The sequence below is a fragment of the Micromys minutus genome, assembly GCF_963924665.1.
Source record: "Micromys minutus genome assembly, chromosome: 10".
Lineage (NCBI taxonomy): Eukaryota > Metazoa > Chordata > Mammalia > Rodentia > Muridae > Micromys > Micromys minutus.
In genome coordinates, this window is record NC_137979.1 from 11,825,622 (window position 1) to 11,851,792 (window position 26,171).

The following is a 26,171-nucleotide window of genomic DNA, read 5'->3' on the forward strand; positions in this document are numbered from 1 at the left end:
CTGCTCAGTCTCCCGGTCCCGCCCCACCGCTCCTTCTGGCTCCGTTACTCGACCGGGGTTCCCACCGCGCCACGTGCCCAGCCCTCCCCACGGCGCGCCCCAGGCCCGCCCGGCGAGCCGAGCGGCTCGGCCGCAGCGGCGGGCGCGCGGCTCGGGTTTCGGCCCGCCCCCGGCGCCGGCGTGACCCCTCCTCCGGGGCGCGGGCGGGCCGAGCCCAGCTGGCCGGCGCCCCGCCCCGCGGCCGCGGCTGCGGACGCTATAAGAGGGCGGCGGTCGCGGCGCGCCCTGCGCGGAGCCCGGAGCGCGATGGTCAGCCGCCGCGGCGCGGCAAGATGCTGGATGGGTCCCTTCTGGCGCGCTGGCTGGCCGCGGCCTTCGGGCTGACGCTGCTGCTCGCCGCGCTGCGCCCTTCGGCCGCCTACTTCGGGTAGGTGCCCGCGGCGGGCGGCCGCGCGAGGGCGGGCGAGGGCGGCGGGGCCGGACGGGGGCATCGAGCTCTGGGCAGCACTCGCCAGGTGCTCGGCGGGGTACACGGGTGGCTTGGAGTTGTTAGTTGGCAGCGAGCGCGCCTCTCGGTCCGCAGGTCGTTGCCCGCCGTGCGCCCTAGAGTTAGAGGGGTCGGTGTCCCCGACGGGCTTGCGCGGAGCCGCGGTCCACGGTGACTCTCGAGTCGCCGCCGCCGCCTTAGGCCGCGGTGTTCCTGCCAAAAGGCTGGAGCCTCCCTGGCCCCTGCCCACTACCCCCCTTCTCTCCTGGAAAAGTTAATTTAACAACAACAAAAAAACACGTACAAAATCCAGATGTTCCTTGCACTGAGCCCCAAAGGGGAGAAAAAACCCTCCAAGCTGGAGAAATTTATTTTTCTTGCGCTTTCTTCTGGCGCTCGCCTGAGCCTGGCCCCGACCTCGGCCCTCGGGAACACGTCTGGGAGACCTGACCCGGGGGGTAAACGCCGCCGCTGTCCCGCGGGGTCGCCGTCCGCACTCGCCTGTCTGTGCGTTAGCAGTTTTGCCGCGTTGTTGGGGCGCGTCTCATCGCCTTTAGTTCCTTTCGTCCCTCCCTCTCTGCTTTCCCAGGTCTGGGATGCCTGAACCCAGCGATCTTTAGAGGGACACCCATTGCACTTTGAGTTCACCAAGGTCCTGGGTGACACCATGCATGGCAGCGCCCCAGCTTTCTCGCCCTCCCTGCTTATCACTTCCTTATCCCCCCACCTCTAGAAGTCCCAGTTAGCCCCTCGGGTCGCAGCCCTAGTCCTGGGTGCCCTGGACTGCGCTTTGGGCCGCCGCCCTTCGCCGGTCACCTGTTCCCTCGCCCCTGGCTGCAGTGCGGGCTCGCAGCGATGTGGCCGGCAGAGGGCCCCGTTGGTCTAGGAATCTGGCACCCGCCAGGGCAGGGAGAGGCGGCTGGGCCGAGGAGCCCTGCAGGTGTATCCTGTTCTCAAAGAAAATAAAATATTTTCATGGGAAAATTTCCCTTTGTGTTTTTCTTTCTCCTCCTTTCTCCTCTGTCCATTTCTTTTGGGTTGTCTTCCAGGGTCGGTTCCATGTCTCGGTTCCCAGGGTCTCCCCCACCCTGGCTCCCCTGGTCCAACCCCTGGGCCTTGGCCTGGCACGCCCCTGCACGCCATCTGTGCAGCCCTAAGCCTCACCCGCGGGCAAGAGGGAGGGCTGAGGATGGCTGTCTGGCCACAGGTCCGCGGTGAGTCACAGCAGCCCATCAGCCAGCTGTGCCTTCCTCTCTTCTGGCCCAGCCAGGCTTCTGACACGCCCTGGGCTTGCATGAGCGGGCCGCTTTGCTCCTGGGATCTCTGCTGCTGAGCTTGTGGCCCTAGGATTGAGAGCCTACAGATGATGGGGTTAGTTAGAGCCCTGGCTGCACTGCCTCCCGTCCATCTCTTTCATCCTCTCTTAGTTGTCTCTATACTTTGCATCTTGGGAAAGTTCTCTAGCTTGGCTCCTGTAGTGGTATTGGATCTCTGATTCTGTGGTAGGGTTTAAGTACAGGTCAGCTGGTTCCCAAGCAGGTACTGAAGACATCAGTATTGCTATGGCTTGGGTCAACCTCTACTTAGCACTCTGTCTTAGAGGACCCCTCAAAGAAAGCTGACCATGCCTTTGAGCACTCCTGTCCTGCAGCTGCCCAGTAGACCCACCGTCTGCGCTTGGATGAAGGACCCCAAAGATGGGCAGAGTGGGTACCTGTTGAACCAAGAGCCAGAGGAGGCCTGGGAGGACAGGCTAGTTGAATTAGGTCTCTCTGGGGTTGATTTCTGAGGATATGTATGTATGTTGGGGGCACAAGATGTATCTTAGGTTATTCTATGTCCAGCAGTCCTTCCCCTTCCCCAGCCAAGGGAGGACATGAGTCTGGAAACCCTGAAAGGCCTGGCAGGATTGTAGCTGGAGTCTGAGGGTGCGCCCGTGAGAATGTGGTGTGCTCAAGTGTCCCTTCCCAGCCCAACTGGAGAGGGAGTAGGAAGAAGGAGCTGGAATCTGGGGCTCTTCTCTCCCTTCCCCCTCTCCAAAGCTCTGCCTGGCACGGAGGCTCCCAGGCAGGAACACGGCTCCAGTTACAGCCCAGGAACCCAGAGAGGAGAGGCTGGCCCCGGGGAGGGTCACGTGGCTACGTGAGCCCTCCCCACCCCCTCCCAGAGCTGCAACCCAACCCTACAGCTCTGGCTGCCCTTCCCTTCTAGAGGCCTCTGGCCACCCTGCTGCTGGACCCCTCTAGGCTGGCCACCGGCCATGGGGAAGGGGCTCCCCTCTCTTCTTCCCTTGGCTCAGCTTTTCATCCCAGCCCCTTCAGCAGATCAGCAGGTGGCAATTCCATTAGTTTCTCCCAGAGCCGCTGCCTGCTACAGGGCTGTGTTCCCAGGGCCAGCCGGAGGTCACATGTGGGTTGGGGACACAGACACAGACCCTCTCTGGAGGCTTCCCTCGTTCCCTACCCCTCCCTGGGAATTGGTGGATGAGAGGATTGGTGAGAGCAGCAGACCTCTGGAACAGACCAGTGATTCTGTCTCCTGCTAGGTTGCAGAACCCCCAGACTAGAGGAGATGGGGGTTCAGGAACTGCAGCAGTGAACTAACTCTCCAGCAGAGGCCTCTGGTACCTTAAGGGGCGTTTACCTTGTTTTATTTATTTTTGTTGTTTTGTTTTTAAACTAGGAAGGTGCATCGTAAACCTTAAGACTGGCTTTCATTCCTCGGTTTCAGCCATATGCGTCCTATTTCTCTCAGGGAATGTCTGTATGTCCCCTCTGAAAGGCACCCTAGATACTTGGGAATGCTGTGGACAATTTGGGCCTGAGTGGTATCAGAGCCTACCAAAGCCCTCTTTTTTGTTATTGAATATGACTCCCATCCCAAGAAGCTCCCCCAGCTCTGCAGTTTGGGGATATATTCACAAAACTGTCAGCCATCACCACTGGCTAATTCCAGAACATTTTCCTCACCCCAGAAACCTCATACCCGCTCCCCCCCCCACCCCCGCTCTAGCCCCTGGCAACCACTAATCTTCCTGTCTCCATGGATTTTCCTATTCTGGACTCCTCATACAAGTGGGACCGTGCACTTTGTGGCCTTTTGTGTCTGGCTTCTTTCATTCCGTGTCATGTTTTTGGAGGGCTCATCCATGTCATAGCGTGAATCGGTGTCTCACTTCTTTTTATGATCGAATCGATTACACAATAGTTTAAAACAATTTTTTTTTAAAAAAACCCTTTTTGTCAGTTGATGGCTATTTGGGTCGTTTCCACCATTTGGAATGTTGCTGTGAATGTCAGCACGCTCTCTCTCTTTCCTTGCACATGTCTGTGTTTTGGTTTTGGGGGTATCCACTGGGGGAGGGGGGTCCTATCTACAGATGGAATTGTTAGATCCTCAGGCAGTTTCTCCTTTACACTTCTTGAGGACCTGCCAAAAGGTTTCCCCAAGTAGTTACAATATTTTATATCCCTCCCATAAATGTACAGGGGTCCAATTTCTCCGTGTCATCACCAAGCACGTTCTGGTTTTTGTCACTGTTGTTTTTACTTCTAGTCATCCTTGGGGGTTTGGTGGCTGGCGGCATTGGGTGTCTCTTGCAGTCTTCCTGGTTGGTTGGTTGGGTTTTTTTTTTGTTGTTGTTGTTTTGTTTTGTTTTGTTTTGTTTGAGACAAGCTCTCTTGATTTTGTAGCCCTGGCTGTCCTAGAATTCACTATGTAAACCAAGCTGGCTCTCAACTCAGAGATCTGCCTGCCTCTGTCTCTGGAGTGCTGAGATAAAAGGGATCAGAGGCCATGGCTTTTGCATGCTCCCTGACCATTTGTCTCCTTTGGAGGACTGTCTGTTCAATTCTTTTGCCCTTTTCAAAGTTGGGTTATTTGTCTTCTTGTTGTTATGTGAGAATTTTTTTAAACATATTCTGAACCTCTCCTGAACAGAGAAGTTTTATTTTTTGACTGCAGCACACACGGAATCTCTTATCTCAACATCCAGAGGTGGTGGGAACCCTTAGGTCTCTTTCTTGTGCCTGCTTCAGCCTCAGTGTAAGAGTGGAGGGGGACCCTTTATTTATGAGGACCCTTTGTGGAGGGTTCAAGTTTGGGTATTGGAAAAAATGAGAAGAGCCCCTGAGGTCAAAGGTCAGAAGGTTGTCCCATCCTTCATTCATATCCTGGAGCCTGGATGGAAATCCCTGTGGCCATTGGCTCAGGCCTGACAGCTGTTTGGACAAGGGCATCCAGGTAGCTCCTAGAGGAGCCAGAGAAGTGGGTCTGAGAGCATAGAAGTGGGTCTGTACATAGCCTTCACAGTGTGTGCTGGGATGGAAGAGAGATTACAAAACAGTCAGGGGTCTGGGCCATGAGCGGAATAGGCAGAAACTGGGCAATCTTGACCGGAAAGTCAGGGCTAGGTTAGGAGTCACGGCTGTAATGGGTACAGGTCTATCCACAGAACTGCTAAGTTCACAACACCCCAGGATGTTCACAGGTCAGCCGAGTGTGGCACCCTGGTAGTGGGGCTTTGTGGAGCAGAAGTGAGAACCGACAGGCTGGCCTTGGGGGCCTCTGTAAGACCCTTTGTCAGAGTATTAGGGGAAACCAAGAGGTGGGTGAGGGGAGGAGAGATCCCTGGGGCCAACTGAGGTGGAGTCCGCATTCCTTTGCAGTTCCCTGAACAACTTACCTGAAGCAGCCAGCTGAAGCTGGAGCAGCCTGGCTTCCCAGGTGGGCTGTGCAGCAGGTGTGGTGAGACTTAAGGTGAGGCCAGCCAGGGCCACCTGGCCCCCCTCAGCTGTGTGAGCAGATGTCCTGCTCAGAGCCGACAGCCGTCTGGACGGGGAGACAGCTGGCCTAATCTTGCTCCTGTTCTCACCATACGCTCAACCTCCTGCCTTTGTGGTTCTGGTGCCTGTAGGACCTGGTAGGTGCCAGGGAGCATCTAGGTGGCCTTAAGGCACCAGGCACCTTCTGCCTGTGCCTTTGCCTCCCTGCCAACTCCCAGGTTTGACCATCATGGGTAAGGTGTGCAGGTAATTTGTACCCTTGAAAAGAATGCACAAGGAGAGATTCCTCCCAGGGAGGCCCTGAACCCTGGAGGGTGATGAGCTGATAAGGGTTAGCTGGAGGGGGGCTGCCAGGCCCGCCTGGCTCCTTGCTGGAAAGACGACACCTGTTGACAGGCTTCCTGCACTTGCCCTCTGAGTCCAGCCTGCCGGGCACCCGCTGCCTTTGTGTATTGTGCCGTGTGGCGGGTGCCCTGCTGGTGCCCGGCTGGCTGCGGCAGACTCTGGACAAGGCGCAGTTGTCTCTGTAGTTAGGGAAGCCTCTGGCATGAACCTTGGATGCCTGTGGATGAAGCCAGGCCCCCTGGAGCACATAAGTAGACTGTTTTAGGGGAAGTTGGGGTGAAATCAGCATTTGTTTGGCTTGCTACCTCCGCTGGGAAACTCCATAACAGCCCAGATGTGTCAGTCTTTCCCTAGTAGCACTGTGGACACGGGGTCTCCTATTTGCCCTCTCTGAGCTGCGCATTGTGCCCCCCAGTTGAAGGTCACTATCAGCCTAAAGCCAATGTCGGACCTTCTGTTTCCCCGGGGGTCTGTATTGGTTATTGATCTCTTCATTTAACCTGGTCCACTACTCTGACTGGAGTCCTGACTTCACCTACTAGATGTGGCTCAGAAGAGGTGCGGCTGCCTACTCCAAGGTTGTGGTTGCCTGGCTGCCATACCACCCTGCCTTCTGGCATGCCTGAGATCCTTACGAGGAAGGGCCCTGTGCCTGTGGATGCACACACGGGCAGCCATTGTAGTGTGAGCCCAGCCGAGTAAATCTGAAAGAACACCTATGGCTAACTGCCCTGATGGCAGGTGTCTGGGGACAGACTCACCATACACGCCGGCCGATCTGGGTGGTTCCAGACTGCCCTGCCCCCGTGACCCACAGGCCTGGCCCCTCTGGCAAGGTCCCTGCTGGCCCTACGCCCCTACCCACAGGAGGAAACCCAGCTGTCCAGCTGGCAGCCTGAGCACCTCGGGCCAGGCAGCCGGACGAGGCGATGGAAAAGGCAAGCCACAAGCTGCGTTTGTTTTTCATCGCAATACCTGAGGTCGGAGCAGCCAGGGGAAGTGGGCTGGAGGTCTGGCCCAGGACAAGATGCTTGCTGGGAGCTCCTAGAGCCTAAGGACATTGGGGCCATCTGCATCCTGGCAGATGGGGAGATGGAAACTAAGTCTTTCAAAGCCCCAACACACAGCTGAGCAGCTAGAGGCCTAGTCCTCTAGGGAGGACTACTGTGTGAGGTCATGCTGGTGGCTGCCCAGTGTCCTACAGCTCTGCTGCTTCCAGTATCAGGGGTCTATGGGTGGTCTTATGTGAGGCTGGTGCTGGGCACAGGGGTGGCTGTTCTGGGAAGTGCTGTTCCCATCTTCTTCCCAGAGGTCCATTGCAGAACTGTGGCACCACAGCAAGCTTGCCTGTGACCGATAGTGTCTGCTGGATAGCACCTTGGATCCTGGGGTGGAAACTGGATGGTGCTTGTCTATCCAGCAGTCCCCAGGAGCCTGGCTCCTGCAGGGCAGTGGGCAGTGAGGGAGGAAGACTGGACAGCTGCCCATTTGCAGCTTTTGACCAGTGTCTCTGTGGAAAACATCCCTGGCCTTATCCTGGGCATGTTGCCACCCCCAGAGACATGGCGGTCCCGGGGTTGGAAGTTGAACTGCAGGAAGACAGAGGGTTAATCTCAGTTCCGTCTCTCGGTTCTGGAATTTGTTTTCATTTTGTTTCACACAGAAATTAAATGCTGTCTGGCGGAGCTGAGGTTTCCTCGGCTGGGCGCTGTGGCTTCTGGAACTGCACCCTTGGTTCCCTCCACCCTGGCCCAGGGGAGAGCTGGTTCCCTGGCAGGGTGGCCCAGGGGGTGGCCTAGCTTGTTGGTGGGATGGAGGACTATAAGATCAACTCTGGGAGCTTGCTGTTCTAAGGGCTGCCTTTTCTGCCTGCCCTGTGTGTGTGAGTAACTTGGGCTGGAGGATTGGGGCACACTTCCATCTTAAGCTGTCCCCAGCTTTTGATTACCTGTCTGGTGCTCCAAGGAGCCACTTGGGTCCCTAAGCAGTCATAGCTCCTGCTTGTCCAGGACTCAGGAGCAATCACCAGCACTGATTTCTCCAATGGGCTACAAGGTTGTCTGCCAGCTTCCTGCAGGTCAGTGTTTGTGTGGGGGTTCTTGGTAGACCACCTCTCGGCATCCCGGGAGGCCAGCCACTCACTCAGAGGATCCGTCTTGAGGTCCTCCCGTGAGTCCTCTCCTTCTCCGTGGGGCTCTGCAGGTTGGAATGGCGGTTCTCTTACAGGTAGTCCACAATGCTACAGACTTCTTCCTTCTTTCCAGCTGGTCTCACATCTTCCAGAGTGGCTGCAACTTGAATGATAGAGAAGGTGTGAGAGCCAGCTTGGGATGCTTCCGTTACTGGTGATGTGTGGGTGTTCCCTGGAGACCATGTTGGGCTTCTTGCCAAGGGAGCAATCTGAAGTCAGGCCTGCTTTTGGGCTGGGTTGGGGGCTACTGTTGGGTCCTGGTCTTCTCTGGCTTCTTCTGGACTATACCCATGTCACCTTAGCTCTGCTCTCTAGAGACCTGCCTATGTCTAGAATAAAAACACCCAACCAGTTCATCAGAATGATTCCAGTAACAGGGGCCTATGTCCTCTTGCTGAAAACAGTTGAAGCTGGATTTGTGTGAATGTACATGTATAGACATGTGTCTGTGTGAATGCATTTGTCCTGCATGTGTCTTGGTATTTGTGTGAATACCCCCGTGTGCATGTTTTTGTTGCTTGTATACATGGGTGTTTATGCACATACATGCGCATGTGGATGGTAAACTTTGAGACTATCAAAGGCCAATAAGGTGAAGCCCATTCAGATAGGCCCATAGAGACAGCAAGGAGACATGTTGCCTTGGAGCCTCTCACAGGAGAAAGGACAGCAGCGGCCAGTGCCTGTCAGAGCAGGGAACACTCGGCTAAGACTTCTCCACAACCATCAGGGCCCAAGAGCCTGTAAGATAAGATGGTGGGCTTAGTCTCCATTACAATCCAGGGTCCATCCTGCTTGAACTTAACTTATACTGGGTTTTGGACTCTTATGGCCACAGCAGCCATGACTACCCCACGTGGAAACAGTTTCTGTGGGTTGGGTCAGGGAGCTGCTATTGGACCCTGATCTGTACAAGTGACTACACACAAATGTGGTGTATCTAAGCAGTAGTAATTTGTTTTTTGTCAATTCTGGAGACTCAGAGTCTGAATTCAAGGTGTTGGGTATTGCTGAAGGCTGCTGGGCAGGTCCTTCCTGTCTCCTTCAACTCCTGAGATGCTCATCGTTTCCTTTTGTATGGAGTGTCTGTGTGCACGGGCATACATGGATGTGCATATGCGTGTGAATATGCTTGTAGAAGCCAGATGTCAACACCAGGTGTCTTCCTCTGTTGCTCTTTACTTTGAGTCTCTTGCTGAACCTGAAGCTAGATTGGCTGTCAATTAAAGCCCAGGGTTCCCTCTCTGCCTCACACCCTCAGCACTGGGATTGCAGATATACACCACCATGCTCAGACTTTGTGCAGGTGGTGGAGCTCTGAACTGAGGTCTTCATGCTTATACAGTAAGCCTTAGACCACCTGAGCCATTTCTCCAGCCTCCTTCTTGCTTCTTTCCTTACAAGGATACCCTCTGCTGACTTTAGGAGCCTGGACTTAAGGATTCCAACCTTTGTGATACCCGCAAAGATTCCATATGACTCCTTGAAGCTCTGGGTAGATGTCCAATTTGTGAGGTCACCATTTACCATGGACCCACCTTCAGTTTTTATAACTTATTTCAACTTGTTCGTGTCAAAGACTGCAACCAGCACACACACGGTCAAGGGCAAGCAGGCATGTGTGGAAAAGCAGCCACAGACACACCAGGGTCTAGAGCACCACAGCACTCAATGCACTTAGAGTGGAGGTTTGGGGTGGGGGTACTCCGATGAAAGCAGATAGGCTAGGAATCTCTGTACAGAGAGAACCCGCAAAAAAAAAAAAAAAAAAAACTGACCCAGCAGTTTGGAAACACCAAACAACAAGGGAGCGGGGCGGGGTGGGGGGCAGTGACAGATGGATTGAGAAGCAGATTCAAACCAGCTGAAGAGAATTAGCACGCTGGGAGCCGGTCAGAAGAAATTACCCAGAGCTGGTGGAGAAGCAGACAGATGTGGGACAGGGGAGCTGCCTCCCTACTGGGAAGGTCCAGAACAGGGCTGATGCTCCAAGGGGAAGGGCAAGTTCTTTCCAAAATAAAACTATGCAGAAGATTCAAGAAACAGTGGATGGGTAAAACCCAGAGAGTAAGAGTGATTTTCATAGGAATGTATTCATGGTACATCTGTGAATTCTGAAAACAGTTGTGATAGGAGCCAGAGAGAACAGGACCCAGACGACACGATACTCCTGAGAGCCAAGGGGCTGATGTTCAGGTTGGCAGCAGGCCCACCCATCCCTAGGAGTATAGAGAGAATGGCCTCTGGGAAGGGACGGGTGAGACAGTGTAACATGTTTCCTCGGCCCTGGGGTGGACCCGAAATACATAACAGCATATCATGGATGGCAGGAGTGTGAACAGGTGACCTACACTAACACTGGGCTTGGGTGAGTGACAACCCCCTGTCAAGGAAAGCTGAAAGCAAGGCGGGTATTAACTACTGAACTGTAAAGGAGCAGAGGGGAAATGGGGGGGATCCCTACAATGAAACAAAGAAAAAAGGTTTAAAATGGAAAGGTATGGATAAATGAGAACAGCAAGCCAAGACCCTTGAACTTACAGGGTCAAGACTTCATGGTAGAGATGAGCAGATGGAAAGAGGTCCAATGTAGTGTGATGAAGGCTCCTGGTGAGACGGCCACCAAAAGGCCGAGGAGGCTGAGAGAGTGAGAGAAAAATGCACCAACTTGGGCACAGATGGTGGGGGACCTTAGGAGACAGTGGGGGACCATGGGCTCTGTAGGATTAACTCGGCTATGACTTGGGATCTGTTTTGATCTCTGTGTGCTTCTTACTCAGAGTCTGTATGATGAGCTAAAGCTGTGACTCGGACTCTGTTCGACTTCCTGAGGCCATGATCCCGGCTTCATGTTGGTCTGTGGTGCTCTGCTTCAGTCTGTGATGATTTGAGGCCATGGCTTGGGCACTGTGTTGGCATTCAGTGCTATGACTTGTTTCACGAGGCTCCCTGAGGCCATGTCTCCTATGATCTTGTGAGGCCTTGTAATGGTGACTTGGGCTCTGTGTGGCTTTCTAGGGTCGGGGCTGGAGCTGCAGGTTATTTGGTAGTGACAGTTGCTTGATTCTGAGGTGGCGCGAGGCTTAGAAGCATTGAACGGCCTCATTCCATCAGCAGGAGTGAACGCTTTTTAAAGCTAAATAATAAGAAGTGTCGTGGGAGGACACTTAACAGAGACGGTGTCATTTACTTAAGGTCAGTGTGCTTCAGAGGTGGCAGCTCACCTTGATGAAGGGCCAGAAAAGCTCCAAAACCCTGCCTGAGGATGGAAGGTGAGGCGGCTCCCTTGGAGAACATCCTGACAGTTCCTGGAAGGTCCCTGGCCCAGCAATTCCATCCCAAGGACACACCCACAAGAACCAAAACAGGTTCACATGATTTTTCTGAAGAGCAGTAACAAACCAAGTGTCCATCCATCAATGAATAAACAAGCAAGATGTCCTTCCACCAAGAGAATGTTTCCAACTAAAGAAAACAACTCAGTATTCTTTAGCATGGAGGAGCCAAGAGTGTGACTTAGTGAAATGAACCAGGCACAAAGGGCAGCTGTCGCCTGGCTCCATTCAAATGAAATACTCAGAGTTAAGTGGCTCCGTTGGTAAAGGGCTTGCTGTGCAGAGAGGCCTGGATCTCCCAAGGCCCATGTAAAAACAGAGGTGTGGCGTATACATGTAACCTTGGGGTTGGGGAAGCAGAGACAAGATCTCCAAGTCTTCCTAGCCTGGCAGCCTCCTCTCATTGGCAAGCTCTCAGTTCAGTGAGAAGCCCTGTCTGAAAAATAAGATGGAGGGCTGGCAAAATAGCTCATCAGGTAAGGATGCTTGCTGCCAAACCCAGTGGCCTGAGTTTGAGCCCCAAGACCCCACATAGTGGAGAGAAAAAAGTTGACTTCTGCAAGTCACAGAGACGCACACAAATACCCTCCAACACACACATTTACATTTTTACTTTCATTTTATTTGTATTAGTTTTTGGTCTGTATGTATATATGTGTACCGCATTTATAAAGTGCCCATGGAGGCCAGGAGAGGTGTCAGATCCCATGAAACTGGAGTTACAGACAGTTGTGAGCCACCATGATGATGCTGAGAATTAGTTCCCTGGCCCAGCAGCGCTATCCCGAGGACCCACCCACAGTCAGTAAAACAGGTCCTGTGTTATGTATAAAAACAGTAAATGCTTCTAACATCTCTCCAGACACTAAATAAATATGGATTTTTTCCCCAAACAGATAAGGTGGAGATCAATTATAGAAGGCATAGTGTTGACCACTGGCCTCCATCCATGGGCATTTTTTTGTACATGAACCTGCACACATATGTGCATACACATGTACACACATATAAAAATAGTACCCTGAGTTGATAAATAAACCCATCTAGACAGGAAGTAAGTTGGTTTGTTACTATCAGTTTTCAGTGGTAAGGTGGAGGGGGTTTTGTTGTTATTTGGTTTGGTTGGTGTTTTGTTTTGCTTTGTTTTTTAAGACATGGTTTTTCCGTGTAGCCCTGTCCATCCTGGAACTGGATCTATAGACCAGGCTGGCCTTAAACTTAGAGATTTGCCTGTCTCCATCACCTAAATGCTGGAATTAAAGGTGTATACCACTATATCCAGCTATGGGGGAAGTCCTAAATTTGATGATGATGATGATGATGGTTGATCTATCTGGAAATAATATGTCAATAGTCTTTAAATGTTAGATTTTTATGGTAGGTGGTTTATTTCCCAGTAAGAGAGCTGGAAGTACAGGAGAGGAGGTGGTGGAACTCAGTGGAGCTGTTCCAAAGGGTTGGTTCCTGACGATCTTAAATTTTTCCATCTGATGTTAGCTCTTCAGGGAAGATCAGCAGAAGGTTCTCTGAGAACCAAGACTCAACAGGAAGAACGTAAAAGAGAAAAGCACACACGTGGAAGTCCCAGGCAGAGTCTAGCCATGCTTCTAGCAGAGATATCCTTACTAAAGTGTGTTCTCTAAGCTTTGCTCAAAGTCAGAACAGAGGTTTTGTCAAAGCCCAGTGTTTCCAAGGCTCCCTTTACAGATAAAGGGGGAGGTTCACTCTCCCCAAAATGCAAGCAACATTTGATTATGTGTGACTTCCACTCATAAGCCTGAAGGAAACCGAGAGAGAGAGAGAGAGAGAGACAGAGAGAGAGAGAGAGAGAGAGAGAGAGAGAGAGAGAGAGAGAGAGGGAGAGAGATGTTCAGTGTCTGGGTCTCTCCGTGAATGGTGTGATGTCACAATGTTCAAGAGTGACAGAGGTGCCCAGCTCAGCCTCATATATACTGGAAAGGTGCTCGCTGCCCCTGCCTTCCCTCATGATGTAGTTCAAAGTCTGGGCACATGTGTGGGCACTGGTCCCAGCTCTTGCCTCTCTGTTCTCTTGTCTTTTGTGGCCATCCTCATGCGAGGCTGGCTGCATCTGGATGACAAACTTGTGATGATGACTTACTGTCTTGCTGTCAGCTATTAGAGGGCCTGGCTGTGTGTTTACACCTGCTGCTCTAAAAGCCAGGTCGGCCAAAGACCACAGTGATGTGGACTGGGGAGGTTGAGTGTGGGGTATAGTCATCTGAGGCCAAAACACTATGCTGAGGGCTCTCTCTGCTGTATGGAAGCAAGGGAGGGGCATAGAATCGAGGTGGAAGAGACATGCTTACACAGTTAGTGAGAACATAAAATAGGCTATTCCTCAGGAACTTAAAAATAGAACTAGCCATGCCACTCTGGGTATATCAAAGGTGACCTCGGTGTATTCCAGAGCCCACATCCCTCCTGGTCTATGAAGGTGCGCACTGTCAAGCTCTCTGCTCTATGCTAGCCTCACTGGCTCTGCACAGCCTGCTCCCATAGCCCCATAGCCACCATGTAGTAGATTGACTTTTTGAGCTGCTACCTCCCAGTACACCTGGTAACCTCTGTCTACTACCTTGAAGTTGAGCTTTCTCTCCTTGCTCTTATGGGTGTACTTGTCTTTTTGTGTCCTACTCACTTCACCTAGCATTATGGTCTTCAGTTCCTCATGAATTACCGTAAATGACACAATCTCCTTCGTGACATGGGTGTGCCTTGCTTTCATTATCTACATATAATTTGATGGATACCAAAGATGCTTCCATTTCTCTGTTTTTATGACAGTGCCAAACACAGAGATGCAGGGGTCTCTGACATAGTGACTTCATTTCTTCCAGAGCCATGCCCAGGAGTAGGGTAGCTAGAAGGTGTGGTTTGAATGAGAATGGCTCCTTAGCCTCATATATATGAAGACTCGTTCCCCAGTTGGTGGAACTGTTTGGGAAGAATTAGGAGGTGTGGCCTTGTTGGAAGAAGTGTGTCTCTGGGGGTGAGTTTTGGGGTTTCGAAACCTCATGTCTTTTCCACTTAGCTCTCTGCCTTGTTTCATGGTTGTGTCTCAAGATGTAAGCTCTCAGCTACTACTCCAACACCCTGCCTGCCTGCCTGCCTGCCTGCCTGCCTGCTGTGCTCCCTGCCATGATGATCATGGAGTCATTCTCTGGAACTGTGAGCCCCAATAAACTTCTAGAAATTGCCTTGATCGTGGTGTCTTATCATAATGATAGGAAAGTAGCTAAGACAGTGGATCATGATAGTTCTGGTTTTGACTTTGTTTTAGGAACATCCCTGCTTCCTTGCACAATGGCTGTACTAATTTCTATCCCTTCCAGAGAGATCGGAACTCTACATGTGTAGTGAGGCAATATCTTATTGAGGTTTAGATTGGTATTTCCCTGATGATGAGAGGCAAGGATTATTTTCTTTGTGTGTATGTCTGTTTTAGAGTCATCTCTCCAGGCTCCTTGGTTAGCTTTGTTTGATTGGTTGGTTTTTATTTTATGTGCACTGGTGTTTTGCCTTGCAAGTATGTGCCCACAGGGGCCAGGAGAGAGCATCACGTCCTTTGAGATGAGTTACAGATTGCTGTGAGCTGCCATGTGGGTGCTGGGAATGGAACCTAGGAAGAGCAGAGTGCTTTAATGACTGAACCTGCCTGATGCCTGTTTTCAAGCGGTTATTTCTGGTTGCTGAGTTGGATTCTAGCCCCTGCTCAGAGAGTCTCCTCTTTCCTGCTGATTGCTTCCTCTCTCTGCAGACACATCTTACTTACCTTGGTGAAGTCCTAGTTTCTGTCTTCTATTCAGTGTGCTTTTAGGGTCCTGTGAAAACAACAACAAACAAAAGTACGAGGGATTTCTCTGTATTTTAGTAGTTTTAGGACTAAGATTTAGGTGACTGTAATCTACTTTTGGTTTTTCTGCTGCTTTTGCTTTTAGATTTATTTATTTTTTATGTATGAGCGTCCTGTCCACCCATACGTATGTGTACCAAACATGTGTCTGGTACCCATGGAGGTCAGAAGAGGGTGTCAGATTCCCTGGAATTGTGGATGATTGTGAGACACCATATGCATTGTGGGAATTGAATCTCAGTCCCCTGCAAGAACAAGTGCTCGAGACATGAACTATTTCTTTTAAGACAGTGTCTCATGTTGCTTAGACTGGCCTCCGCCTTAATATGTAGCCAAGAGTGAGCTTGAGTTCTGATCCTCCTGCCTCTACTTCCCAAGTGCAGGAACTAGATGTGTGTGCCATCTTACCTGGTGTATAGAACTCAGGTTTTACTCTGTCAGCCTCTCCAGTCTGCATCTCCAGCCTGTTAAGCCACTGTACTATTGGTGTGTGTGTGTGTGTGTGTGTGTGTGTGTGTGTGTGTGTGTGTGTATGTGTGTGTGTGTGTTTGCACGTGCACATGTACACGTGCATGCATGCATGCATTTGCCTGCCTGCCTGTCTGTAGGTCAATTTGTCTGTGTATGATGAGGGGCCTGTGTGTAGACAGGTGGAAATAGAGTCATACAGAAGCAGACATGATATGTGATTGAGTTATGGACTTTGGTTGCCCGGAAGATCATGTAATGTTGCATGAGTCCCCTGGCCTCCAGAGAAATTATGGATTTCTCTTGAGGCCTGAAAAGATGTGTGTGCCCAGCTGGGTGGCTGTGCTGAGCTGTGCAGCTGGCTCTGTCTGCCATGTTAGGCCAGACACCACCAGGGCTGGGCAGCAGCTGCACTGAGCCTGGCAGCAGGTGCTCTGTGTGTGGCGGGCAGCTGATCCGGTGGACAAGGCCTGTGCCAGGACAGGATACGGGGGATGCTGTCTGGGCTGCAGGACCACAACCTCTGGGTGGAGATTCACAGAGGCAGGCACTTGCCATGTGTTTGTGGAGGAGCCGTCTCTGACAGGGATGCATAGAGCTGTGTGGAAAAAAATGTGTTCCCCTCCCCAGGTGGCCTGTCCTGAGTGTTTCCTTCTGTCTTCAAGCCTTTCTACAGGCTGCTGGTTTTGTCCCCTGCGGGGTGTTGTGTGCCCTCTATGTTGGCACAGACCACAGTGGATCAGACACATCCAGCCGTTTCCTACTTCTTCCTCACACACTCACCAGCACTGCATTCTGCCAACACCTGTGAGGACCATGTGGCACGCTCGCCCCATGTGGCACGCTCGCCCCTTGTGGCACGCTCGCCCCTTGACTTATGGTCATGACCTGAGGAACCTGTGACATATCATAAGCCAGAATGCACGAAATATACCCTCCCAACATCCCAGCTCAGACCAGCCCACTGCACACACCCAGAACATGGAGACTGGTTTATATTCGGGCAGAATCAACACCAAGCCTGTTTCATTATCAGCTGACTGCCTACATCACTTCCGAGCATCAGTGTCTCTCTGAGGATCCTGGGACCAGCTGCAAGGAACTTCATGCTGCACAGTGCCAACACAGCAAAGGGCAGGAAGCAAGTCCACAGGAACTTCTCTCCTGGATTCCTGTCACTTTCAAGCCATCACAGTGTCAAATGCTTGTAAACGGGGACCTTGCCTTAGGGCTATGATTACTATGTTGGAAACCCATGTCCAAAGCAACTTGGAGAGGAGAGGGCTTATTAGGTCTGTCCCTCCTCATCACTGTTCATCGGGAAATCAGGACAGGAACTCAAGCAGGGACGGAACCTAGAAGCAGGAGCTAACACAAACAGGCCATAGAGGAGTGCTGTTTACTTAAGGCTTGCCCCTCATGGCTTGCTCAGCCTGATTTCTTAGAGAACCCAGGACCACCAGCCCAGGGATGGCCCCGCCCACAATGGCCTGGGCCCCGCCCACATGAATCACTAAATAAGAAAATGTCCTACAGACTTGCCTATAGCTGATCTTCTGGAGGCATTTTCTCAGTTGGGGTTCCCTCCTCTCTAGTGATCCTAGCTTGTGTCAGGTTGGCCTAAAAATAGCCAGCACAAACCTTCTATATTTTCCTCCTTACCCCCTTTCTTCTTCTCTCCTGTTCCCCTCCCCCTCTCCCCCCCCCCCCCCCGTCTTGCTTTTTGCCCAGGATGGACTTGTAATTCTTCTTCCTCAGTCTTCCGAGTGGCCAAGATGACAGGCTGGTGCCACTACATGTGGTTTTTTTTTCTTCCCATGAAGATGGACAGCTGGGTTGTGTTGTTTGAGACAGAGCTTCTCTGTATAGTCCTGGCTGTCCTGGAACTCACAAAGATCCACCTGCCTCTGCCTCCCCAGTGCTGGAGAAACCACCCAGCTACTTTCTTTATTGTTTAACTGATACATTAAAAAACAAAAAACAAAAAAAAAAAGCCTGAGCATACTAAGGGGCAATCCATGTTTTCTGGTTTTGAAGTTAGAGTAAACTAATGCATTGATGCATTGTTTCCTAAAACACCTCACGTCTTTAATGTTCACAATCTCTCTAACTTTTGGGGACACAACATTTATTGTGTTAGTGACTTTTGCATCCCAGTGACCAAAACACCCGACAGAAACAGCTGAAAGGAAGATGTGTTGAGGCCGGCTACTTCAGAGAGTTTCCGTCTATAATGGTGGGTGAGGCTTGGCGGAGCAGTGTGGCAGGGGATGTTTACATCACTCTGGGCCTGGGAGCCAAGAATGTGACAAGAACCAAGGGCTGAGCATAACCATCCAAGGCCACCCCTATAGCCTACATCTACCAGCCACACAATGCTTCCTGAAGGTTCTGAAGACCCCTAAATACTGCCACTAGCTGCATTCCAAATGTTTAAAGCGCGAGCTCTCACACTCAAAGCATAGCATTTATAGTAACCTTTTACTCCTATCTGCAATGTGTTACTTCTGTCTGCTTCTTGTGGTTATTCATTTATACAAAGATGTATATCTCCACAGCAGTTGTGTGTGTGTGCACACACACACTCATAGAATTGATTTTGTTCTGAAAAATAAGTTGCAAACAGCTTCCCAGGTTATCTGTTGCCCTTTTATCTCTGTGCCCTCTGTAATATCCCAAAGGTTTTTAATCCCTTTAAATATTCAGATCTATTCATGCCTAACACCTTCACAAGGAAGGAAACATGTCCTCCTCCTGTTGTCTTATGACCCCTCATCTTCTCTTTCAGCACTTTCGAGGCTGTTTTGCATTTGATGCTGGTCTCCTGGGGCCTTCCTTCTGTGGTCCCCACCTCCTTCCAAGCCCTCCCATATCAAGGGCTCCAAACTCCCAAATCTTAGCCCTGTTCCTGTGACCTTGCACGCTGTTCTGATGGCCTGTCTTCCCAGATATCTACACTGAGCCTACCCAGAGTACAAAAGAGTTCTGAGATAAATCAGCCCCAGCAAGGCAGTAGAGGAACAGGCTGGCCCAGACAGGGACCCTGGCCTCCTCAAGTCCCTGTAGACATGGTGAGACATGTTTGCCCAAGAATTCAGGGGCACCTTGTCTTCAGTTCCCCCAGGCAGAGCATGAGCTGATGCTGTCTGGACATGTCCAGACTGTCCAGGCAACAGGGGAAACTACACACTATCCCATTTCTATCTTTTTTCTCCTTCCTTCTTTCTCTTTCTCCTCCTCCTCTTTTTCCCCTTTCTCTTCCTCCTCCCCCTTTTCCCATTCTTTCTCCTGCCTCTCTCCCTTCTCTCCCTTCTCTTTCTCCTCATCTTCCTCTTCCTCCTCCTCCTCTTTTTTTTCTTTTGCAGCTTGTCTATTGTTCCCCTCTATCAGTCCAAAACCCCAGTTACATGTTTACACCTTGTCCCTGGTCCCCTCTTAAGGACCTTGACTTTGGGTTGTCTTGGATGGAGTATCCTAGTGATAGAAAGGTGGGCTTTTCTATCTTTTAGCTGAGACTTTTCTGTTCTCTGTTTTGAACATAATAATGTTCTCACGGTCTGAGGACAGAGCTTTCCAGACTGTGAGTTGCCTTGGTTCTCAGTGCTGGGCCTTGCTGTGTCTGGCTCCCCAGCCTTCCCTTGACCCTACTTTGGCAGGAGCTGACCTGAGGCTCCTTTGGTGTCTGGGAGGCTGAAGCTTGGAACTATCTGTGTAAGCAGAGTTGGTGACAAATCCTGTGTTTTATTATAAAGTTCTCTGAGATGCTCTGCCCAGCTCCTTTGGAGGACCCCCAAAGTTTTGAGCTCAACTTCTAGCCTTTGATGAATCAAGGTTTTTGTGTCTGGGCCCTAGCCCTTCTTGCCTCACAGCTTCCTCCAAACCCAGGTCTCTCTCTAACCTTTAGGGCTTTCAGTTGACAACTTCCTTCTCTCTAAGGTCTCACCCTCAGGCCCTGCCCTTTCTTTCTGTACCCGGGGTCCTGTCAGTACTTTCTGAATTCCTAGAGTCAACCCTGTCCAGTAGGGCAGATGCTATCCTGGTACCTAAATGGGACTTGTGAAGAATGGTTTCGAAAGCCAGCACCACACATAGTTCTCAGAGGTGCTGCTGAAGGTGAAGCCTTGGAGCCTCCTTCACCAGGGGCCAGTGTGCCCAAGGTTTTGAGGCTAAGAGATTATATCAGCCGGGCTTCAGGGGGTCAGGGAGGAGAAGGGAGCTCGGGACACTTATGGCTGGTGTTAGCACAGGGTTGGGTCCCCAAGCTGGGGAGGAGGGGGTGTAGACATAGCCTGGCATCCTGGACTTGGCACTTTTTTCCCACTGTAGTCCAACACTGATACTCTCTTGAGGGTGTGATTGGGGACTGGTCTTTATCTATCAGTGCTGTTATCAACTGGAACTGTCTGGATAATGACATACCTCTTAGAAGCCATGTCTGGGCAGCTATGAGGACCCCAAGGTTACATGGGAGTCCCCAGACATTTGATAGGGAACAGGACATTGCTGATAGATGTGAGGGTCAGCAAGCTCAGGGAAGGTCTTTATGACTGCCTGGTTCTGGGTTCCCTGGGCTGGATGCTTCCATCTTACCCTCGGCTCAGTTGGTTGGTTCCTCCGTTCCCTGGATGCTTCCATCTTACCCTCGGCTCAGTGTGCTGGTTCCTCCGTTCCCCGGGAGACCCTCAGTCACCTCAGCCCAGACTGAGGCTCACTCTCTCCTCTCTGTCCTCAGGCTAACAGGCAGTGAACCCCTGACTATCCTCCCTCTGACCCTGGAGACTGAGGCTGCAGCCCAAGCACACTACAAGGCCTGCGACAGGCTGAAGCTGGAGCGCAAGCAGCGCCGCATGTGTCGCCGGGACCCGGGCGTGGCGGAGACACTGGTGGAGGCAGTGAGCATGAGCGCACTGGAGTGCCAGTACCAATTCCGATTCGAGCGCTGGAACTGCACCCTGGAGGGCCGCTACCGCGCCAGCCTGCTCAAGCGAGGTAAGCTCTCGCTCGCCTTCCTCAGCCATGCCCCGCAGGCTCTCCCTGGCACGTGTGCGCAGGTGGCAGCCTGCCGTCAGCTTAGACCGGAAGCCTCGGGCCAGGGCAGACCTCTTCATAGGCTAGAAAAACTGGGGACCTGACGGAATAGGGGTGTAAGTCGGTGGTAGAGTACTTGCCAATCTGTATGCATTGATAGATGATTAATAATGCATAGAAGATAGGTAGACATAGATAGATAGTGGGAAATGCACAGATAGATGATAAAAGATGGATGGATGGATGGATGGATGGATGGATGGATGGATGGATGGGTGGGTGGGTGGATGGGTAGGTAGGTAGGTAGATAAATAGATGTTTGGGTGGATGGGTGGGTGGATGTACGGATAGACAGACAGACAGACAGACAGACAGACAGACAGATAGATAATGGGTGAATGACAGTAGAAGACCACAAATCAAGGCTAGATTTGCCAAGGATCCCAGGGACAGGCCAAGACATTGGGGATCTAGATGAGATCTCTGACCACTACACTAGACGCAGCACAGTAAGCTCTGAAGCCTTGTCCCACGCCCTAGCCTGTTACACACTACTCAACCCCAGCACCTCTCCAGATGCCTGCTGAAGACCCTCAGAAGCACAGTGCCCCAAACCCCTACCTAGACAGCACACAGGGGAGTTGGCCAGTGCACTGTGAAGTCACTGTGCCTGCCTGTCTCCTGGGCCTCACTCACTATCCTGCTGCCCCCAGGGTTCAAGGAGACGGCTTTCCTCTATGCCATCTCTTCTGCGGGCCTGACGCATGCACTGGCCAAGGCCTGCAGCGCAGGACGCATGGAGCGCTGCACTTGCGACGAGGCGCCTGATCTGGAAAACCGCGAGGCCTGGCAGTGGGGCGGCTGCGGGGACAACCTCAAGTACAGCAGCAAGTTTGTCAAGGAGTTCCTGGGCCGGCGGTCTAGCAAGGATCTACGAGCTCGAGTGGACTTCCACAACAACCTCGTGGGTGTGAAGGCAAGCTGGGTGGGGCACAGGGCAGGATGAGGGGGTTGCGATGTCTGAGACCTGTATAGGGCAGGTGGGAGAGGCTGCATGTAGGAAGACTGGAGTAAAGGGGCAGTGGGTGGGGGACCATATGTGTTGGGGACACCCAAAAAGAGAAAGGGCTGGGAGGAAGCAGGAACTAACACTGCCAACTAGGGCCCTAACCATGCTGTGCCAGCCAGCTAGGGTCCTGGAACCCTGCTTAGATAGGGGGCAGAAGAGGTCACCCTATGGTAGTTCTGGGAAGAGCCTTCTTTGCTCTGTGTCTGTTTCTGGCATGTCAAGGACCTGGGGACAGTCTCTGTGGACAGTGTGCTCCAGAGACTGGCGATTTGTATCCCACCTGCCAGAGGGACCTCAGGATAGAGAGCAGCCATTGTATAGTAGATGGTGCTTCCAAGGAAGAGCTGAGGATACAGAACCATTGTTGGTTATGGCCAACAATGTTCTGGAAGACAGAGACCAACTTTAAAAACAAGCAGAAAAAAAGTAATTTCTTAGCTCCCTAGTAGGCCTTGGGGAGCCGTGGGCTGCAAACGTGGAGCTGCCCCGGGCTCCCATGGTGCCTGGCTTCTTGAATGTCTTAGACACCACTTACGGCTCAGCTGCTCCTGGCTCCTTGTTGCTGAAAGGGAACAAGACAGAACCCCTTGCACCCTCCACCTCATCTTTGAATGCCCCAAATTCCAAACTCTAGCCTGGGCTTGGGAAAGCAGGGTCCCTACCTCCCTCAGGAGCTGGGGGCCTTTCCTCCTCCCCTTGCCTGGCTCTGCATCTCCAGGCTGGGGAGGACAGCAAGGTAATTAGAGCCAGTCCTGCCCTGAGCTCCTTGTTATTGAGTAATCGGAGTTCTGAATCCTCCACTTATTAAAGGATTGGTCTGCCTCCTTTCCAACCAGTGCCTTCCCAGGCCTAGGCTGAGTGGGGCGGGAAGCCCAGGAGGGCAGATTCAATCTCCAAGGCCAGGCTGTGCTTTTCTTTCCTGCTGGACCCTCCCTCCACCTTACCCTTTTGAGCTATTAATGAAAAGTCAGAACGTGTGAACGGGCTCCATCAGCGCGCCGCTCCGGGGCAGCCGTTCTTTAATTAAATCTGTCCCGGTTTCTCTGGAGAGCGTGGTTAAGTGGGACTCTCCGGTTGCCTGGCGGGAGAGTGAGGAGGTAGCTGCACTCTTAATCCCTCTCCAATGGCCGCTCCTGGGGGCCAGCCTGAGAACTCAGCAGTGGCTTAGGGCCCACCTGGGAAGAAGTCCCCCCCACCCCCGCCTCCTGACATTCCTCCGTCCCACAACTCTCTAAGATTTGAATCAATATTTGGAGAGACCCTGGGTATGGGAGGTCAGGCAGGAGATTCTTCATGCAGAGCCCTAAATCCCGAGAAGGGAAAGGCCTAGCCAGGACTCCCTGCAGTTTACTAGACCTGGAATTTTTGGTGCTCAGCCATGCCTGCTCCTACCTGTGGTTATGGGGAGTTAGCCCTGGAAGGTACAGCAATTCCTCCCTTCCTTCCTTCCTTCCTTCCGTTAATTTTTTTCTTTATCTCCTTAGCACTTTCTTAAGTTACCCTTATTGAAGTTCCCCTTCCACCTCTCTGAACATCTGCAGCCGTGCCCCTCACAGGCTGACACTTAAGTGGGTAGGGAGAGCTCTGCACTCCGGAGGGGTGTGGTCGGCCTAGACAGCCCTGGGGGAGTCCTTGTCTTCATCCATCAGATGAACAGCATGCTGGGATCAGAAGGAGGCTGGCAAGGCTGTAATTGTTGGCAGTGGGCAGAGAATGGTTAGAAAGTTAGGCAGGAAGTGTCTCAAAGGGGGCGTGGACCAGGCTGTTCTCAGAAAGGTACAGAGGTGCATCCTGGATGTCAACATGCTGGCCTCTGGCAGTCTTGACTTGGGAGGGGAAGGAGGCAGCAGCCTATGAGCCTATTTGCTGGACTTCTGTGAACTGGACAGTGCTGCCCCCTGCTGGCCAGGTCTAAGTCTGTGTGAGGGTTGCAGAGTGGGCCACCAGGGCTGAGGTTCCAGCGTCTCCGAAGCCTCTGGGTCTTCCCGGCATGCTCCTCATGTTCCCATTCCCTCTCCCCTTGCAGGTGATAAAGGCTGGAGTGGAGACCACTTGCAAATGCCATGGTGTGTCTGGCTCCTGCACGGTGCGGACCTGCTGGCGGCAGCTAGCACCCTTCCACGAGGTGGGCAAGCACCTAAAACACAAATATGAGACCTCTCTCAAGGTGGGCAGCACTACCAACGAAGCCACTGGCGAGGCGGGCGCCATCTCCCCACCGCGGGGCCGGGCCTCTGGGTCGGGAGGCGGTGACCCACTGCCCCGAACACCAGAGCTTGTACACCTGGACGACTCTCCCAGCTTCTGCCTGGCTGGCCGATTTTCCCCTGGCACGGCAGGCCGCAGGTGCCACCGTGAGAAGAACTGTGAGAGTATTTGTTGTGGCCGTGGCCACAACACACAGAGCCGTGTGGTGACAAGGCCCTGCCAATGCCAGGTCCGCTGGTGCTGCTATGTGGAATGCAGGCAGTGTACACAGAGAGAGGAGGTCTACACCTGCAAGGGCTGACTCGAGCCCCTGCAGCCCTGCCACAAGGGGTGTGGGCTTTGCACACAGCACCAGAAGAATTCTACACCTGCAGGAGCTGACTCCCAGGCCCTGACAGCCTTTCTTCGGGGAGTGTAGGCTTTGCACATAGTGCAAAGGGTCTTAATCCTGCGTGGAGTGAGCCTCTCTACTGTGTGGGGGCACAGATGTTACACACAACACGAAAGGTCTGCAAGGAAGGAGAGGTGCCCCTAGCACACTTGGGCCCCGGTATACAGACAGCTGTTTGGCTGTCTCCTGGCCCAAAGGGCGGGGCTGGCCCCTGTCTGGCCTCCTCAACCCTTTTGCTTATGCCTTGGGCCTGAGCTTCCCACCCTGACCCGAGAGCGTTGCAGTAATGCTTTCTCAGTTGCCTCTGTCCCTGACATATCAGTATAGCCCTTGTCAGGGACCAGTGTGTTGACTGGCCCTCCGTGCCTCTTGGCTTCCTCTGAGGCTTGGAGGGCAGGTGCACCTTCATAATCACGTGGCTGCCCTTCTGGCCCAGCAGCCTGATGCCAGCACTGTCTTCAGAGAGCCAAACCACTAGGAGAGAGCAGTCACTCCATCTCCAGGGCACAGCCTCCGGCCCTCTGACCCTGAGCACTTCCTTGGAGTATCAGTGACTTTTAAATTATTATTATTTAACTAATATAGTAATTATTATTTTCCCTGTCCTCTTACCTCCTAATCTGTGGCTTTTCCCTCTGACCTGCCCCTGGCCCAGTCAAGCCAATCTGGGAGGCCTTACCTTCCCTCCCTTCATACTCCTCCCTCCTCTGCTTGCTCTAGTTTGAAACCACTAAATCAAGGTCATGTTTGGAAAGAAATGAGGCAACAGAGCCTAGCCATGGCCCACAAGGCTTCTGGAAACCCACTCCCTGATTCTACCTTACCCTTGGTGGTCCCTGCTCTGTGCCCTGAAGGTGCAGAGATCAGGTTGCTGGATATAGATTGGGAGTCTGGGGTACTAGAGCCATGGGCTCGGTGACAGGGGCAGGGTCAGCTTTTTGATTGTCCATCTCAGGAAGCCATTCTTGCTCTGTGTCCTCAAGGGAGGTATGGAGGGACAGACACACTTGCTGTCATCAGGTCTTGCTGATGTCTCTGCAGGGGAAAGGTGGCTACACTGAGCTGGTGTTGAGTGTGTGCGCATGAGTCGTGTGAGTGTGTGAGTGTATGTATTCTGAGCTGGCATGGTCATCATCCAGTTGGCCTGTGTCCCTCTGCCCTATGGTGACTCTTTGGCTCTTAGAAAGCCCAGCCTTGGGTTTGTGGGAACCCAAGGCTGTGCTGGCTAGAGTGTGGGCAGGTGGCAGGCATGGAGTCAGGCACTACTGAGGAAGGAAGCATCGAGGTCCAGAAGACTCAAGCATGGGGTGGTGGTGGGACTGTGTCTTAAAGGAAACATATTTATGTGGATGAGGGCCTCTGGTCCCTGTTGGATGTGTAAATAGCAAAGTTTATTCTCCTGTGGTTCCTATAGCCCACCGATGAATGCTACGCTCCCAGGATGTGTGTGGGTAGCAGTATACAGTGGCTGGTGGGTGGGGAGCGTACCCCAAATTCTTCGATGTCTGTACCCAGTCACACTACCACCACAGACTAGAACTTGGTCACTGTCAGATCTGGGGAAAGGAGCCTACCGGTCCAGAGGAAGAATATTTTTATCGAATACCACATTTAGCTCTATGTCCTCAATATTCAGAAAAGTATTTCTTAAAACAAGGCGGAATGAAAATATCTGCCGACTGGTTTGTTTCTGTATAAATATATACTAGGGTGTCTTTCTGGATGAAGCAACTCCCGCAGGCCAGAGCCTCTTTGATCTTCTTCTCGTCTATGGGCAATAGAGTGAACAGCTGCCCTGCTCCCGCCGGCCACCCAGGTTATGTCGGCTTTGAGGCGCACTGCTGGCCCGCTTGGCAATGGACACACAAGGGAGCTGTCTTTGTGTGGAGTCCTGCGCAGCCTGTGATTTCTCTACCTCAACTGTGTGGCGAGTAGGTGTGAACCTGAGTGACCGCAGAGAATGTATTTATTTAACAGCTTTGTGTAACGAA

The 26,171-nt window shown here is 52.3% G+C and overlaps 1 protein-coding gene across 1 annotated transcript; it reads left to right on the top strand.

Moving 5' to 3' along the window:
- The first annotated feature begins 237 nt into the window (after positions 1-237).
- Positions 238-26,171, top strand: WNT9A (Wnt family member 9A). The gene is made up of 4 exons (XM_080923632.1): positions 238-427; positions 20,217-20,473; positions 21,226-21,488; positions 23,608-26,171. Exons 1-4 carry the CDS (start codon positions 333-335, stop codon positions 24,088-24,090), a joined length of 1,098 nt encoding a protein of 365 aa, XP_080779758.1. The 5' UTR covers positions 238-332; the 3' UTR covers positions 24,091-26,171.